The 19,647-nt window shown below is 37.1% G+C and overlaps 1 protein-coding gene across 1 annotated transcript in view; it reads right to left on the bottom strand.

Moving 5' to 3' along the window:
- The window catches only part of LOC115208772 (TBC1 domain family member 14), a 164,295-nt gene that overhangs the window by 51,127 nt on the left and 93,521 nt on the right, over positions 1 to 19,647 (bottom strand). The window contains exon 3 of the mRNA XM_029777094.2: positions 7,380 to 7,462. Within this exon, the coding sequence (XP_029632954.1) occupies positions 7,380 to 7,462 (83 nt within the window). The remainder of the gene's footprint in view (positions 1 to 7,379; positions 7,463 to 19,647) is intronic.

Below are 19,647 nucleotides of genomic sequence, written 5' to 3'. Positions count from 1 at the left end.
CTTTACTTGTGTCAACACCATGGCTACTTTTCTAGTGCTAATGTCATGAAGAATGCACTCAGTACATTCTGAAAAGTACACAGTTGTAGGACCTTTTATCTTGTGGCGGACACAACATGTATCTATTGCTGGTGTCATGGAAAACGTATACCTAGTACACTTTGTAAAGTGGTTGGCATTAGGAAAAGCATCCAACTGTAGAAACCTGGCCAAAATCATAATGCAAGCAAAATGAGGCCCCATGACCAATCTACATGAGCAGCACCTTTTGGGTATGTGCTGATTCTAATCAAGGCAACCCATCCAGTCTATGTTGGCATGAAATGTGGAAATAAAATTATGATGAACAGTGTATTATTTGATAAAAATTGTATTCTAATTAAGATACTGAGATAGTCAATGAAGATTATGCCAATATGGTTATTGTTAGATGAAAACTATTTTAGATTTATACTTTTTCAAACTTAGTAAAGTTTTGTTAATTTGGACCGTTAAATAGAAGCAGGCCTTATGTTAAATTTGTATGCCCTTCTATTGTATTTGACAGACGGAGGGTCTGCAATTTCTGGCTGAACAGCCTGCACAGATGATTTGCTTATTGTGATCAAATGACATTGCCTGCATAGGTGCAGTATATGCTGCAAGTCAGACTCTGAAGAGATTGCAGAGCAATGCGAAACTAAGTGTTTTGCTCAAGAACACAATACACTGCCCAGTCCAGGAATTGAAACCATGATCTCATGATCATGAATACAACACCCTAACCACTAGGCCATGCGCCATGTTAAGTTCATACAATAAAGAATTGTAAAGAGTATGTATATCTATGATTTGAGTTACCAGAGAAGAAAGAGTTCAATAACATCTAAATACAAGTAAAAGAGATATAAGAACCACACTACCTTCACAGTAAAAATAAAACTAGAAAGTCTTTCTAAATTACATTATACTTCACATCAACAGTTTTGACAATTGTGTTGCAAGATGCAACAAACAATTCAATTATAGAAATTCTAGTTTTAAAAGTCCATAATATGGTCTCAATCATTTTGGGTAAGGTTAGCGAAATCAATTATCTTTATCTATATAATGCCTTTATTATTTTTTTTTGATTTTGTTTGAAATGGAGACAGAACAGAGCTAATTGGAAAGATAAAAGATAAAAAAAACCCCAACCAAATTGAAACAAAATAAACTCTTTTGCCACATCATCAGAAGAAACCAAAGTTACTTAATAGCAATTTTGTTTGGAAAAAAAAAAAACCCCAAAAAAAACAAGTGAGGACTTGTTATTGCGTAAAGTAACTACAATGACTGGTTTGAAGATATTGTTAACTTCCATGGTTATTAAAGAAAAAAATTCCTTAAAATCACCATTACTTATTTAGTGTCTTTTTTTTTCTTAACTGGCATAGGTTGGAGGTGTTTGCAGTACAGCAAATCATCCTACATTTTGACCTTTCTTTGTTTTATCTGCAAGGTCCACTAACCTTGGATCTGACCTCTTCAGTACTTCTTGTGTTCTTTTGTCACAGATATCCTCACTTACAGTATAATGGTCTTTTTCACAGAGCACTCATTTATCATTTGTTCACATCATGTGTCCAACCAGCATAGACATGTCTCATACTAATACAGATCCATGCCTTTAGTTTCTAGCCATTATCACAACTCATTTGTGCTTTGCTTTTATTGAAGGCTAACATCATATATCTAATGGATATCTAATTCTGCTGATCAATAACTCTTAAGAAGAAGACACTGCTGCCGCCACCGACAATGACAAGAGCACTCAGAGTGCAAACCTCTGCCAAGGCAACACCAATCTCCTCTCAATGATTAGCCGGAGATGATCTTTAAAATGGGAATATCTGAATTAAACTTGACTGCATTCAAAATGAGAATATTAAGATTGAACCTGACTGCTCTCAAAAATTAAGTAAAGAAACCGGAAAAATAATCCAGAATCCTTGTCTGGTACCAGATCAATTCCAAAATCTAATCAGTTTGTGCCAGTCACAAGGCCAAACATCCCTGAAAGTTTCATCTGAGTCCATCCAGAAATTCTTGAAATATTTTGTCCATGGACAAACAAACATGACTAAAACAATACCTCCACCTTCACTAAGGTGGAGGTAATATTAATAATAATAATAACAATAATAATAATAATAATTGGAATTATAGACTGGACCAGAAATGATAAGAAACTTGACAGAAAAACTAGGAAGTTGTTGACGATGCATGGAGCCCATCATCTGAAAGCTGATATCAACCAGCTGTACTTGAGGAGAAACCAGGGTGGAAAAGGCTTAACAGAAGTAGAAGAGTGCATACAGATGGAAAGAAAAGAGTATTTACAGAGCAGCACAGGAAATCTACTAAAGACAGTTAATAAAGAACAGGTAATGAAGTGCATAATAGGAAAAAAGGACAAGAATGAAATACAAAGAGAGCATGTCAGACAGATCGAAGAGAAACTTCTGCATGGCCAATTTTGAAGAGCCACTGAAGACATATGTAGAACAGAATCCTGGGCTTGGTTAAAAAAGGGGCAATTAGAAAAAGAAACAGAGGGCCTAATTGTAGCAGCTGAAGATCAAGTGATAAAAACAAACAACTTGAGGAAAAATATATATGGAGAGAATGTATCAGAAAAATGTAGAGCTTGTGGAACTTGGAATGAGACAGTGGTACACACTGTGGTAGAATGCCCCAAGTTGGCACAGGAAGAATATAAGAAATGGAAGCACGACCAGATTATACACTGAAAACTGTGCCAGAAATGGGGATTTGAAGCTGGAAACACATGGTACAATCATCGAGTCCAAAGAGTACTGGAGTTGGAGAAATGTAAAAATTTTGTGGGATTTTCCTATTCAAATGAGCAAGAAATTAGAAAATAATTGACCAGATATAATGATTGTAGATAAGGAAAAGCAAAGTTGCTTACTTATTGACCCATCATGCCCATTTAATTCCAAGATCGTAAAGAAAGAGGTGTACTGATGGGTATATTGGGCTTTGTATATTTGTAGCCCAGTGTCACTTGGATGGTATGTGCTGCTTTCTCACTTAATAATAATCCTTATACTATAGCCACAAGGCTTGAAATTTTGGAGGGTGGCAGAGGCTTGTCAATTACATTGACATCAATCCCCAACTGATACTTTATTTTATTGAGTTTGAAAAGATGAATGGCAAAGTTGACCTCAGAGGCACTGAACTGAGAACATAAAGAACTGGAAGAAATGCTGTTAAGCATTTTGCCCAATGTGCTAACGATTCTACCAACTTGCCATCCTAATAATAATAATAATCCTTGCTACTATAGGCACAAGGCCTGAAATTTTGGGGGAGGGGCCAGTTGATTAGATCAACCCCAGTATGCAACCGATACTTAATTTATTGACCCTGGAAGGATGAAAGGCAAAGTCGACCTTGGTGGAATTTGAACTCTGAACGTAGCGATGGCTGAAATGCTGCTAAGAACTTTGTCCAGTATGCTAACAAATCTGCCTGCTCACCCACTTAATAATAATAATAATAATAATGATAATAATATCAAAAACACATTCACGGTGGTTATGGTGTGTCTATAAAAAGAAACAAAGATACTATACATACTATTAAACAATAAATAATAGGGTGAAATCTAGAAAACTAAAAATTATTCAGTTATTCAACTTGTTTATTTATATTAAATTATAAAAAGATACTGAAACAAGCCATGAATTTAATTAATTTTGATTAAAAAGAACAACAAACAAACATAGACACTGAATATTATAGACATATAATACTGAATCTTTAACCTTTATGATCTTTTGAATCTTATCTTTCACTGGTTTCAATCGTTGGACTGTGTCAATGCTGTGGTGTGGCCTTGATGTGTTTAATCAAACAAATTGGCCTCAGGAATTATTTTTTTAAAGTCTGGTATTTATTCTATCACTACCTTTTACTGAACTGCTAATTACTGGCATGTAAATAAAGCAGCACTTGTTGTCAAGTACGTGGGACAAACACAAAAGCGCACACCAGCTGAGCATTCCTTATCTTGTGGGCTTGTGGGTGTTGGTGCCATGTAAAAAGCACCCATGCCAATGCCAAGTAAAAGTGTTCATGCTGGAGCTGTGTAAAAGCATCCAGTACATTCTGGAAAGTGGTTGGCATTAGGAAGGACATCTAGCTGTAGAAACTATGCCAAAACAGACATGGAGCCCAGGCAGCTCTTCAGCTGGCCAGCTACTGTCAAACAATACAACCCATGTCATGGACACTAAATGGTGATTATGACAAACATATATACTCCTTAGCATGGCACATAGACATTAAATGATGATGATGATTTTATATATATATATATATTTACAGATGCCATGATAGATCGTTAGCCACTACACACATTTTTTTTTCTCTCCTTGTTTTTTCTGTGTACCTTTCTGTAGAAGAGCATAGGCTTGAAACGCAAAAGACTTTTTCTATTCCTGAGCGTTATACTAATACATCTGTCTGCTTTGTACACCACCTGTCTTCGTCTTTTGTTTTTTTCGTAAACTTTCCCTTTATATATATATATAATGGACTCTCCCGTTGTTTGACGAGGGTTTGACAATTTCTTATCGAACAACCACACAGATGATTTGTTTATAGTGATCAAATGTCACTCGCTCCATCAAAACAACATTACCTAGACAGGTGCAATGAATGCCACATGTCAGATGACAAAATAGTCACAGAGCAATGTGAAATGAAGTGCTTTGCTCAAGAACACAATGCAACACTCGGTTTGGGAATCAAACCCATCATCTTGCAATCGTGAGTGCAACACCCCAACCACTGAGCCATGCGCCTTCACACTATATCATCATCATCATCGCTTAACGTCCGTTTTCCATGCTAGCAAGGGTTGGACAGTTCAACTGGGATCTGCAAAGTCAGGAGGCTGCATCAGGCTTCAGTCTGATCTGGCAAGGTTTCTACAGCTGGATACCTTTCCTAATGCCAACCACTCTGTGAGTGCAGTGGTTGTTTTTTATGTGCCACCGGCACAGGAGCCAGAGGAGACTGGCAACCTACCATGATCCGTTGGTGCTTTTTACGTGCCACCGGCATGGGTATCACAACTACAATTTCCATTTGATTTTCATTTTGATGTACTTGCCATCCAAGAAAATTATTAAAGTTTCTATAACTACAATTATAATGAAAGCTTGTTATTTCTTTCATTGTTACTTAAGACACTCCACCTCTGGATGCGATATATTCTCTGGTTTTACAGCAATGATACAGTTCACTAATAGCACATCTGCAGAGCTTCTGTAATCCATCTGCTTTCTTTATTTACACTTACTCCAATGCTTTCTGCTCCTCTTAACTTACCTAAGTCTTTTGATATGTGTGTGTGTGTGTGTCACTCTCTTTACCATAATACCTTCTGTATAACTCACAATTTCTTAACATATTAAATTCTTCACCAGAACAGAGCAGCATCCCCTGAATTCCTTTCTCATCTGTGTTTCCATTCAACCTCTAACCAGTAACGATTCAAATAGAACATCAATAGCATTAACCTTACTGTTAGTCATATTTTATTCATTTATTTATTTTTTAAATTACCCCTGTGCCTGACATTCTAGTTTACTCTGAGAAAAATGGCATACTGCTGACATTTTTAGCAAGAAGAAAGAGGCTCATTTTAGCATATCTTAAAATCTAAGTGCTATTTTTGTAACAAATACTTTCAGCTGACAGGCAATACTGCATGGTACAGAGGAATTAATGTTGAAGTATTGTAATTTATTTGAGGGAATGAAGAAATCTATAGGATATTATTCCAATCGAAACAAATTTAATTAGTATTTATTTATATCCTAGTTTAACCACCACTCAAAACAACTGCTGTTGACTGGAATTTATTTCATGATACTCTGTTTACAAAAGATTTACTTTAAATTAAGAACATTTTTACACCTACAAGTAATAATTTGTTTCTTATAATTCTCTTTTCACAACAAATGCTCTAGGTAATCTCTATCAAATGAGCAGCGCAAATTAAAAGTAAATGCAATTGTTTGTAAAGAATGAAAAAAAAAAAGGAAAAAACACGTGAATGACAGAGAGGCAAATTCTCAAAAGTATTAAGAGGATGTTTATAGTCTGTTTTAAAATATTCTAATCTTCCACTGACAGCAGGTAATTGTTCCCCCCCCCCGTATCCCATAATGATTTGAAGGACTAATGCTTAGCTATGGTTTCACAGTATTAAGTAGATAAGAGATAGATCTCTCATTGGACAGGACACTGTTCCAACTCAACATTCCAACATTTAGGTAAACAAAGGAAAGAAGAATTAATTATACTAAGCAAATACACATTAAAGTTCCTGAATTGCATTTGAACTTAAGATCTTTAAGCTTATAGGAACAGCCAACTCTAAAGCACTAGGCACTCCCTCCTCAGCAAAGAAATGCATTGGGGCCTCTACATAGCCAATCGTAGTATACATAGATAAACAGTGGGCCTCTAGAATTGTAGGGCTTTGAGTAATGTCCAGTGAGCTCATGCTCTAAGACAGCAGTGCATATAAGTCCACTCAATAATTTATATAAATTAAATTCAAATATTTTATTTGTATTCACCCCCACCCCATTTCACAGTATGTTGATCCAAGTTGTTGATATTTGTTTTTTTATGGTTTGATAAAGGAAAGAAAAGAAGCACCCAAGACATTTTTAAGGGCTCCAAAACAGGTAGCATAAAGGTAGGAATTTATTCTTGCCAGAGCAGCCAACTGGCTTCCGTGCCAGTGGGCACGTAAAAGGGGCACCATTCGAGCGTGATCGTTACCAAAATCGCCTTCTGGCACCTGTGCTGGTGGCATGTATAAAAGGATTCGAGCGAGGTCATTGCCAGTACCGCCTGACCGGCCCTTGTGCTGGCGGCACGTAAAAGCACCCACTACACTCTCGGAGTGGTTGGCATTAGGAAGGGCATCCAGCTGTAGAAACTCTGCCAAATCAAGACTGGAGCCTGGTGCAGCCATCTGGTTCGCCAGCCCTCAGTCAAAATCGTCCAACCCATGGAAAGCGGACGTTAAACGATGATGATGATGATAATGATCAGAAATACTTGAAACAGAGTGGACTCTTCTAAAGCCATCCAAGGACCAGGTACTGGTGTTATGTTAAGGACCAGGTGATTCACTGAATATGCACCAGACTTGAAAATAAATACTGACATCAATATATCAACTATACCCATGAAGGTGATGCTCCAGCATAGCCACATTTCAATGACTGAAACCACTGAAAGAATAAAAGAATTTAAAGAAAGTTAGATTTATAATTCTTCAAAGAGATGTCACATATCCATACCTTTCTTTTTTGCAGCTTCCACCATTTGTTCATATTCTTGTTTGTGTTTCCTTTCTTCTTCAGGAGCTTTTGAGGGGAGGTGACTGCAAGAAGAAGAAGAAAAAAATTTTTGAAAATCTCATAGTTACAAGTGTGGCTGTGTGGTAAGAAACTTGCTTCCCATGCATGTGGTCCTAGGTTTAGTCCCACTGCATTGTGTTTTCCATTATAGCTCAGGCTGGCCAAAGCCCTGTGAGTGAATTTGGTAGATGGAAACTGAAAGACGCCTTCTAAGGTGGCGAGCTGGCAGAATGTTAGCACGCCGGGCGTAATGCTTAGTGGTATTTCATCTGCCGTTACATTCTGAGTTCAAATTCCGCCGAGGTCAACTTTACCTTTCATCCTTTCGTGGTTGATAAATTAAGTACCAGTTATGCACTGGGGTCAATATAATCGACTTAATCTCTCTGTCTGTCCCTGTTTGTCTCCTCTGTGTTTAGCCCCTTGTGGGTAGTAAAGAAATAGGAAACTGTATGTGTGTATTGTGTTTGCCCTTCACCACTGCTTGACAACTGGTTTTGCTTTGTTTAAGTCTCTGTAACTTAGCTATTCAGCAAAAGCAACTGAGAGAATAAGTATCAGTCTTTAAAAAAAAAAAAAAATTACTGGAGTTAATTTGTTTGACTAAGCACTTCAAGGCAGTGCCCCAGAATGACCGTAGTACAAAGACTGAAACAGCTAAAAGATATAAGATTCAATTTTGCTTTTAACTCAGTTGCTGAAATAGCTAAATAATCCAATTCACTCTCTGTCCAGGTTTCTGAGTGCAAAACTAGAAGGAATGACTTCAGATTTGTGTTGAAGATATATTACATTTACACAGAGTAATTCAATTTTTTTCTTAAAGGCTGTGGATATACAGGAAAACAGCATGTTATAGTGCAATATATACTTCTTTCTGATATTTTCTGTGTTAGCATTAAATCATTTTAGCAATGAATATTGATACAATATCTAGCTTAGATGCGGTAACACGAAGAGACCTATATCCTTGCAATAACATTCAGCAACTTCCATAAAACAACAATAAAACAAAAAGAAAAAGGAAAAAAACAGATCAAGGAGAAAGATTAACTTTCCAGTATATCTGGGTTTAGTTTATAACTGATTTTCATGTTAAAAGGGAAGTATGCAAGGAAAGCATTGCTTCTTGTATGATACTATATATATATATATAAAAAGATTTAAAAATGTATTCTGTAAGATTCAATCAGAAAGAACACAATTTTAGTATATGTTTTAGTATATGTTTTAGTATATGTTTTAGTATGTGGCCTTCTACATGGGATGGAGCCAGCCTACGTATGCATACCTTCCCTTCTTGGGACACAAAACTCTACTTGTGAAGACGTGTTGAGGCAAGTGAGGATCAGAATCGAAATCGATCAATGGAAATTGCGGATGTGCTACCAGTGCCGGTGGCATGTCGAAACTCTGCTTGTGAAGACCCATTGAGGCAAGTGAGGATCAGAATCGAAATCGATCAATGGAAATCGATCAATGGAAATTGCAGATGTGTTACCAGTGCCGGTGGCATGTAAGAGAACTTTCCGTTTCGCGACCGTTGCCAGCACCGCCCCGTTTCGTGTCCGTTGCCAGCCTCGCCTGGCCCTCGTGCCGGTGGCACATAAAAAGCACCATCCGTTCGTGGCCGTTTGCCAGCTCTGTCTGGCACCAGTGCGGGTGGCACGTAAAAAGCACCCACTACACTCACGGAGTGGTTGGCGTTAGGAAGGGCATCCAGCTGTAGAAACACTGCCAGATTTGACTGGGCCTGATGAAGCCTTCTGGCTTCACAGACCCCAGTAGAACCGTCCAACCCATGCTAGCATGGAAAACGGACGCTAAATGATGATGATGATGATGATGATTTATGTGGAGGTGCGTGGCTTAGTGGTTAGGGTGTCAGCATCATGATCGTAAGATTGTGGTTTCGATTCCTGGACTGGGCGACGCGTTATGTTCTTGAGCAAAACACTTCATTTCACGTTGCTCCAGTCCACTCAGCTGGCAAAACTGAGTAATGCTGTGATGGACTGGCGTCCCATCTAGCTGGGGAACACATATGCTATAGAAACTGGGAAACTGGGCCCATGAGGCTGGCTAGGCTTTAAAAAAAGGGTGCATTTATTCATTTTTTTTAGTATTTATAGCTGCAGGCATGGCTGCGTGATTAAGAAGTTCACTTTGCAACAGTGTGGTTTTTGGTTCAGTTCCACTGCGTAGCACCTTGGGCAAGTGTCTTCTACTTATAGCTTCAGATCAAACCAATACTTTTTGGGTGATTTTAATAGATGGAAACTGTGTGTGTGGAAGCCCATCATATATATATATGCGTGACACAGAGTGTGACAATGCTGGTCCTTTGAAATACAGATACTACTCATTTTTGCCAGCTGAGTGGACTGAAGTAACATGAAATAAAATGTCTTGCTGAAGGACACAACACATCACCAGGAATTGAACTCATGACCTTATAATCATCATCATCATCATCATCATTTAGCGTCCCTTTTCCACACTGGCATGGGTTGGACGGTTTGATTGGGGACTGACAAGCTAGTAGGCTGTGTCAGGCTCCAATCTGATCTGGCAAGGTTTCTACAGCTGGATGCCCTTCCTAATGCCAACCACTCTGAGTGTAGTGGGTGCTTTTTATGTACCACTGGCACAGGCGCCAGTCAGGTGGCACTGGCATTGACCATGTTTGGATGGTGCTTTTTACATGTCACCGGCACAGGAGCCAGTCAGGGAGGGGGCGACTGGCATTGACCACATTCGGATGCTGCTTTTTATGTGACACTGGCACGGTGAGCCAGTCAGGTGGAACTGGCATTAACTCATGCTTGAATAGTGCTTATAATGTGCCACCAGCATGGGTGCCAGTCAGGCAGCACTGGTATCGGCCACAGCTACAATTACCATTATGATTTGATATTGATTCTGATTTTACTTGACTCAACAGGTCTTCTCAAGTGCAGCATATCACCTGATGATTCAAAGGTACTTTTAAATGAGCTGGTTATGCAACACTGGTATAGGCTATGGCTGTGATCTCACTTTACTTGCCGGATCTTCTCAATCACTAAAGGTCTCGGTCACTTGTTATTGCCTCTGTGAGGCCCAACGTTTGAAGGTCGTGCTTCACCACCTCATCCCATGTCTGCCTCTCATGGGTTCCTTCCACTGTTAGAGTGTGACACTTCTTCACACACTTTTCCTCACCCATATGCAGTACATGACCATACTAGTGCTGTCGTCTCTCTTGTACCCCACATCTGATGCTTCTTATGTCCAACACTTCTCTCAGGGCGCTTACACTCTGTCATGTGTGCACACTGACATTACACATCCAGTGGATCATACAAGCTTCATTTCTTTCAAACCTACGCTTGTCCTCAACAGTCATGGCCCATGTTTCACTGCCGTATAGCATGGCTGTTCACACACATGCATCATACAGTCTACCTTTCAGTCTGAGTGAGACCAGCAGAGATAGTTTATTGAATAGCCCAGGCTATTCTTATTCTAGTTGCAATGCTCTTAGAGCATCCACCCCCCACTACAGACTTGGTAGCATAGGTAGCAGAAGCTATCAACTACTTCTAGTTTCTCGTGAGTTGAATAACCTAACCACTAAGCCATTCATCTTCGACTATATGTATAAAAGATTATATAAATGACAAGGGAACAAGAAATTATTCAATGAACTTCGTAATTTCTTATTCCTTTGTCATTTATGTAATCCCTCATTATGCTCTGAATCACATATGTATTGAGTTCTTAAACCAGGTTATTAATATCGCTTTGCTTAAATAAAATATTAAAATATATATGTATATCATGGGTTGCTGAGAAGTTCCTGGCTTTGGGTAAAAGAAAATACAGGAGGATCAGTTAATTATGATTTTATTCAACATATTCCCCTCTAAGATTCATATACATATTGCAGCAGTCCTTCAGTTTTTCTAAGCTCTGTAAAAGAACTCAGAGGTTTAGACCTCTAGCCAGGACTTTCATGATATCCTTAAGGCCAGGAACTTTTCAGCATCCCTTTGTATGTGTGTGTGTATGTGTGTGCTTGGACAACCAGTGTTGGTTTGTTTATGTCTCCATAATTTAGTGGTTTGGTAAAAGAAACTAATAGAACAAGTACTAGATTTGAAAATAATAAATACTATTTGGCTTAAAACCCTTCAAGGCAGTGCCCCAGCATGGCCACAGTCCAATGACTGAAACAAGTAAAAAATAAAAATGATACAACTGAAGATAAAATATTTCAAAAGATGGGATGGTCATGGCTAGAATCCTCTTGACCATATGTTTGCTTGATCAGGGACAACGTGTTACTAAACAACAACAGTATTTTAGTCAAGGTAGGTTTGAAAGTCAATGCCCCACCTTGAACTAAATTTACCCAGTCTAGTGAAAAAAAAATTGAAGTAATTTCAATATTTGCTTTTTTTTTTTCCTTGTCCTTATATATAATGTTTACGATATGAAAGGAGTGAATTTAAGAAATCTGGCAAAACAAACAATTGCAGTCCTAAAATAGCTGTATTGACTTGGCACCTATTTTAAGCAAATTATCAATAATTTCATGGAAGGTAACCAAACTTTACTTAATCTTCAACAGCTGCAATGATACTGAAATATTGAAATCTGTAATAGTGTTAAAACATACCATAATTGTGTATATATATACACACATACATATAAATACCATGTCTTTCAATTGTATTTTCTTTTCCTGGTAAGAGATGTTGTTTTGAACTATATCTAAATAACTTACTACCTTCAGTATATAAATTGCAGTGGATTTGGAGGAATACATATCTAGAATAATTAAATAAGTTCGTTTTTTCCGAGGAAATATTCTATTCTAGAGCTTTCAGAATCCAGTATATAATATTTCCAAGAGAAAACACAATCATCCACATCATTTTTGAGCCAGTATTTTATGGCTGGATGCCCTTCATAATATCAACCCTTTCACAACACAGGTATACAGTGTACTTATTCTCATGTTAGATATACATGGGACTGAAAACATAGTGATGTGAAAGGGATATTGACTAGTATGGTAATCACATTTAACCCTTTCGTTACCGTATTTATTTTGAGATACTCTGCAGTTCTTTCAATTACTTTAAATATAACAAAGAATTTAGTAAAATAACTTCGTTATCATTAAGCTAGTGTTAGGAACATAAATTGTGACTAAGATTTGGTGGCAGATTTTAATTCAGAACTTTAGAAAACAAGACATTTGTACTACAGAGTCAGAGTCGGTTTCAGGCAGGTTGGTATCAAAAGGGTTAAGGGTAGGGTGTCTAAGCAGGAAAGTGTAGAAAGAAGGAATGTTGAGTTGGAAAAGATGTGAAAATGGAAAGTGTTAAAAGATTTTGTTACCTAAGAGATAGGTTGAATGAAGAAGGTGAATTGGACTAGGTGATGGTGGTATGAATGAGACAAACCTGAAATAAGTTCCAAGAACTGATTAGTAAGCTAATGAAGATGAGAATGCCACTGAAACTAAAAGAACAGGTGTATGCTGCATATATGAGGTATGCTATGATGTAGCTCGGAGAAAGGGGAAGACAACCAATGAATTGCAGAGAATGATAGGAATTCACCCTGTGATGGATGATGTGAAGAGAAATGGGATGAAATGGTTGAGTCATGTGCTGAGGAAGGATGAAAGTGACTTAGTGAGTGAAGTGATGGAAATGAATGAGAGAGGAATAAGAGGAAAGGAAGCCTGAAAGAGGGATGCCTAAATATTTTATACATAAATAGGCTGTAGTCTAGAATGACAGGATTGGTGGACTTCACCCAAGCAGCCCAGGTTTGATCACTGATATGGGAATATTATATAAATATTTAAAAGCATAGCCATCACTTGCAAGTAAGTATGACTTGGTGGTAGGTAAAATGCTTTGCTAATTGTTTTAGGTACCTATACATTTATGAGCAGACATAAAACCCCAGTCCTCTCGCCTTTGACCCAGCAGAACATTGAGGACATGACAGGCGATGGGAGAGAACAATGGAGTAGCATGAAATGAAGTGCCTTGATCAAAGATGTGACACACTGCTTGGACCTGGAACTGAACTATGCATACACACACACACACACACACACACACAAATGACCATACACATATACATACAGTTTAGTGTATAAATACACATGCACATGTTGATGTGCAATTATATGTATGAATATACATGCATAAAACAAAACATACAGAGCTGCAAAGGTACTGACTCCAAATACACACACACACACACACACACCCATAACCATCTTGTTGTTAAAATACCAATGAAAGAGCCTTGGATCTGGGTTATAAATCAGTTCTTTCTCCATTGGTAAGAAATCTAGAAACAAAACTTAATAACATGGATACAAGCATACATACTTGTACACGTGCATATACACACAAACAAATTTTTGATGTGGTGACCTGAGTGGCTGGTAGATTAACGAAATATTGTGCTGATCACCAGTAACTGGTTTTATTTAGCCCCCACCCCTGTAATGGTTATCTTAAGACTTAAAATAAAATTATAGAAATCAAAGGCTTGTAATATTTCATCATTTGAAACAAATCTCTCTTCAAACAGATAAATTAAGTAAATTATATTTCGTCCAGATTGAATACTTTGATCATTCCCAAACAATTGAACATCATAGAAGAGCAAGTGACATTTAGACACATTCGTTAGTACATTTATGTAATTAGAGCTCTCTACAAAAGCCTCACTACGGTTACTACTTAAATTTACAGGCTTGTAAATAATAAAAAAATAAAAACTCTGGTAAAACATACTTGCACTCTTATTTCAGTATGACTTGAATTCAATATTCCCTAAGACAAAACATTGACATACCTAATTAACTGATTCGCTAACGCGTGACTTCAGATTCATGTAATTGCATAGCAATCTTAACAATGTTACAGTTCATTTAACAAAGATAATACCAAATATATAATTTGTGTGAATGTCTGTACTTTGAGCCTGTATTTTATGTGGAAGTTCTTGTTAATTATATTTTCTGTTAAGACAATAATAATAACGTGAGGCAGTTTCTTTGTAGAAGCAAACATGACTGTCTTCACAAAGAAGATGGATACTAAGTAGGTAGCAAATTTTCAATGACTTCTGTTGTTCTTTAGCATGAAAAAGCTTTCACCTTTGATACAACCCGCCTAAGACTGCCTCTGGTTTAATGATCAAATTAAAATTTTTCTGAAGTGTTTTAGATAAAAATCTTCCATCAAAATTTCATGTTGATTTATGTTTCATAGACCAGTTTAATAATAAAAGATATTTTCCTGAATTTTTCATTATTTTCAAAATTAAATGAAACAAAGGCAGTGTATTTCAACACAAAGATGATAACAAAAGGGTTAGTGACGAAGTGACAGTTAATTTGGAGTTTATCAAGACCTCAATATTTTTCAAAATCCATTTTTTCCACTTTTCTTTTATACATATTTTGTGATGCTTATGTTTTGTTACCACTACAGTTAGATACAAAAATCGTCTTTCTAGAAGTAGCACCCAATCTTATTTCACACATTTTTGTTTTGGTATCTAAGGAGTCATGCATATTTTGAAATGAAGAAGAAAAAAAAGACAGAATAAAAAGGAATTAGAAAAAGGTGAAGATAATAGCAGAGAAGAAAGAGAAAAGGAAGTAGAACAACAGAACACAAATCACTATGATCGTTAATGACAGTATGCATAAAGTTTTAACATTCAGATTACCCTGTCAAATGTAATGCCTATTTATTCACATTTTTCGCTGCATCCTCTGGTGAGGCGTGTTGGCTTGCAAGAGTCCTGTGCCAGTGTGACATAAAATGTATTTGTGATGGTGCCATGTAAGAGCGCTTGTGCAGATGCCACATTAAAAGCACTCAACACACACTGTAAAGTGGTTGGCGTTAGGAAGGACATCTAGCCAAGTCAGACTGGAACCTGGTGCAGCTTCCGAGCTCTGGTCAAACTGTGCAACCCGTGCCAGCATAGAAAACGGACATTAAATGATGATGATTCTTTTGAATTTATCACACATTATTTTGTAACTTCAAGATTTCAATGATGTAATTGTTTATATTGTAAGGCAGGTGTAAGCGGTTGGATCTGACCAGTTTGAACATTAAACAGGTCAGATATGGTCAGTTTAAATGTCAAAGGTTTGAGGTAATTACTTAAAACCACTAATTATCCTGTCTAGATAATGTGTCCATTCTCTGTATACTAGGCCAAAAAAATCTATGACCAACAAAGATAGCTTTTGAGAAAGTAGATTGTTATTAATCCTTATGTGAGTCAAATATATCAGCCACTATATTACACTTAGTATATCTCCCCTTTTTAAGATGTAGGGTGTGACTTGAGGAAGAATTTGGCTGCTATTTCTAACAGAACGAACAACCATACAGAGGCTCTCTCATTAACTTGACATAAAGTGGGTAAACACAGATTGTCACTACTATGGTTGATGAAGCATGTCTTTTCTACATATAAAGCAGGTAAAGTAGGTCATGGCCTATTTCGATGTCATTCTCTTATTACATGTTATGCTCTTGTATATAAATGAAAGCCAGATTTGAAATAAAACTGTAAACAAGATATTGTACAGGACATAGTCTAATAATTCTAATGACGATCTTGTGTATGCACATCCTTTATAATTTACTTTAACAAAGGTTTAGCCTGTCTACGTAAGCTATATCGTTTACTTGTTTACACTTTTCTTAGCTTGTGTGTGTGTAATCACATCATCATCACACATCCACTATAAATGCTTGCATGGGTCAAATAAATATCAGTTTTATTTACATGCACATTTTGCTTTTGGAAAATAAAAATAAGAAAAAAGTGGAAATTTTACTGGTGAGTGTGTTACATTATAAGGCACAAAAAGAAAATGACTCTCCCCAGACACAACATTATATGTACATTTTAGTGTGATAATTTTAATGAAAAGAAGAGGGAAAATGATTTCTTAATTGAGAATTGTAGAGTTTGGTCTTAAGGTCTTAGTTAAGACAAAATTTCATAGGTCCTCTTTGGTGTGTGTGTGTGCATTTTCTCATTTGTTTTATCTCATGAAATTTAAACTTTATGTAAAAGACAGTAAAAGATTAATGAAGATATAGCTTTTAATGTAGGAGATCTATGAGATATTGAATGTATGATAAATGGTTGGGTAATGCTGATATAAACAAATATCACTTTGTACATTAATATTTCTACACATATGTGAAAGAGAGAGAAGGAATGTGTGTGTGTGTGAGTGTAAGAACATATTTAAGCGTGTGCCCTTGCCATGACATCATATGATGGTTGTAAACGAGTATCACTGTCATATAAGTGATGTTGTTTATTTCCAGTCTTCCTTGGAAAATATGTGACCACAGGAAATATTACCTTGCTGGGAAACAAGTGAAAGTTGGTTAGAAGAACATCCAGCTGTAGAAATTTTATTTGACCCAAGCAAGCATGTATAGTGGACGTATGATGATGATGCGATTACACACACACACACACAAACTTTAAAAAACCCAAAAAACTGAAGGGGTTCAATCAAAAAGTACACATTTTTCCAGATGTATTGTAATTTTTTTTCCAGTTAATAAATAAAGCACTAATTGAAAATGTCAAATAAAAAAAAAAAAGAAAACAGAATGAAGCTTGATCAGATTGAGCAGGCCTATGATAAAAGCCTTTCAGTTGTAACCATCTATTTGCCTTGTTATATATATTAGACACTACATTTTCTAATATAATGCATAGAGTGTGATATGATTAAGCCTTGACTGCTATTTCTTGCAGTGTAAGGGATCCTTTAAATATTATTGTTTAGCCCCAATGTTAGTCCTGGTTGAGTAGAGATATGATAAAAAGTGTCTTAGCCATGACCATCCTTTCTGTATATATCATGGGTGACATTGTCCAAAATCTCCCATTTCTTTTTAAGATATTATGATTGATGGAAACTTGGCAGCTATTTCTAGCATTCTGAATGACAGCACAGTGGCTCTATTATTAATCCATGGCTGTTTTAGTCATAGTTTAGCTACATGTCATTCATGATTGAATATACTTATGATGAAAGGCATTCCAGCTGTGCCCATCCCGTTTCTTTCCAAGGCAGAGAGTACAGTGCCCATCAACCAGCATGTTATTGTTTTCTAGAATGTAGGTTGTAATTTCATTGGTCTAAAAGCATTGTTGTTTACAGTGTACCCCTTTATGTAGTGTTATGTAGTGGTTTGACAAATAGATATCAATAAAATAAGTAACAAACTGAAATCAGTAAGGGGTTGACATTAATCATCTAAAACCTTAATGTGAAGGCGCATGGCTCAGTGGTTACCGCGTCAAGCTTACGATTGTGAGGTTGTGAGTTCGAATCCCGAACTGGGCTGCGTGTTGTGTTTTTGAGCAAGACACTTTCTTTCATGTTGCTCCAGTTCACTCAGCTGTAGAAATGAATTGCAACATCACAGGTGCCAAGCTGTATCGGTCTTTGCCTTTCCCTTGGATAACACTGGTAGTGTGGAGAGGGGAGGCCGGCATGCATGAGCGACTGCTGGTCTTCCATAACCAACCTTGCCCGGACTTGTGCCTGGGAGGGTAACTTTCTAGGTGCAATCCCATGGTTATTCATGACCGAAGGGGGTCTCAGCAAGTGCCTCAGCATGGCTGCAATCCAATGACTGAAATCAGTAAAAGAAATAAAAGAATACAAAAGGGGTCTCAGGGAGTAGCGTCCCTGCCTTCCTGAGCTAGTTTTCAACCACATTTCTTAAAAATCGTGGTAGAGGTCTTGGTCTCAGGACCATTCATGTCTAGAAACTGAGGTTGTGGGTAAGCAAGAAAATCCAGCTCAAAAAAAAAGCCTCATGATAGCAAATGAGAATGGGTACCAGCCAGCCCAAAGGTTGAGGTGGGCTGCACCTGCCTACCTAAGTTGCTATGGCATTGAGGTAGATCCGGTCACCCCCATTAGCAGGGACAAATTCTGGATGATGATGATGATGGATTATACACAAGTATGTGAAAAAAAAAGAGGGGCTGAGGGGAAAACTTTCCAACCACATGGTCTCAAGTTCAATCTCATGGCAGGGCACCTTCAGCAAGTGCTTTCTACTATAGCCTCAGGTCAATCAAAGCCTTGAGAGGATTTGCTAGATGGAAACTGAAAGAAGCTCATCAGATATTGTGTATGTGCGTGTAGGTACATGATTTAGTGGTTGAGATGTTGCATTCTTAATTGTAAGATTGTAATTTTGATTCCCAGACCAGGCGATGCATTGTGTTCTTGAGCAAAACACTTCATTCCATGCTGCTCCAGTCCACTCGACAGGCAAAAATGAGTAATCTTGTGACAGACTGACATCCCATCCAGGCAGGGAACATATATGCCACAAAATTCAGAAAACTGGCCTTATGGGCCTATGGCTTGGAAGAACCTTTGATCCTATCTCTCTCTCTCTCTATATATATATATATATGTAGGAGTGTGTGCATTACCCTCTCTTTGCCTTGACTTTGTATAATAGTTGCAAAAGAGATCACCATCACACAAGCAGTGTCTTTCGTTTTCAATTCTCCATGAAAACCTAACACATGCTAGCATGAAAAAGTGTACATTAAAATGATGACAATGTTTGCATATATGTGTATAGGTGCCTGCATGTGTGTGTGAGAGAGAGAGAGATGTGACGATAAGTGCATCTCTGAGTATGTATGTCTGAATAAATTTCAAGTCTACATTAAGCAGATAACACATGTTAGGTATACTTAAACTCATGTATAGGAATGCAACCAAACATACTCAAGTTGAAAAGGTCTGATATATATATATATATATATATACATAACACTGTGTCATGAAGGGCAAAAGTGACAAAAGTGTTGCTCTCTTGGTGAAAGACATCCACAGACAGACAAATTATTTTAATACAGAGATAGATATATAAATAACTGTTAGGCTGTTACTCTGTCTGAATTGAGATATTCAACAGTCTAACCTAGTTTATTTTATCATTTTTAGTGACTAAATATCAGGGATTTATATTTAGTTATATTACATAAGGAATTTATTTATTATTTCGGGAAAGGTGAATGTATTTAAGAGAGACCTCTTCTTGATCAAACATGCTGTGAATATTTTATATTAATAAATTCGGTGGTCACATTT

Source organism: Octopus sinensis, linkage group LG2, assembly GCF_006345805.1.
Source record: "Octopus sinensis linkage group LG2, ASM634580v1, whole genome shotgun sequence".
Lineage (NCBI taxonomy): Eukaryota > Metazoa > Mollusca > Cephalopoda > Octopoda > Octopodidae > Octopus > Octopus sinensis.
This window is presented reverse-complemented; position numbering and strand designations above follow the sequence as displayed.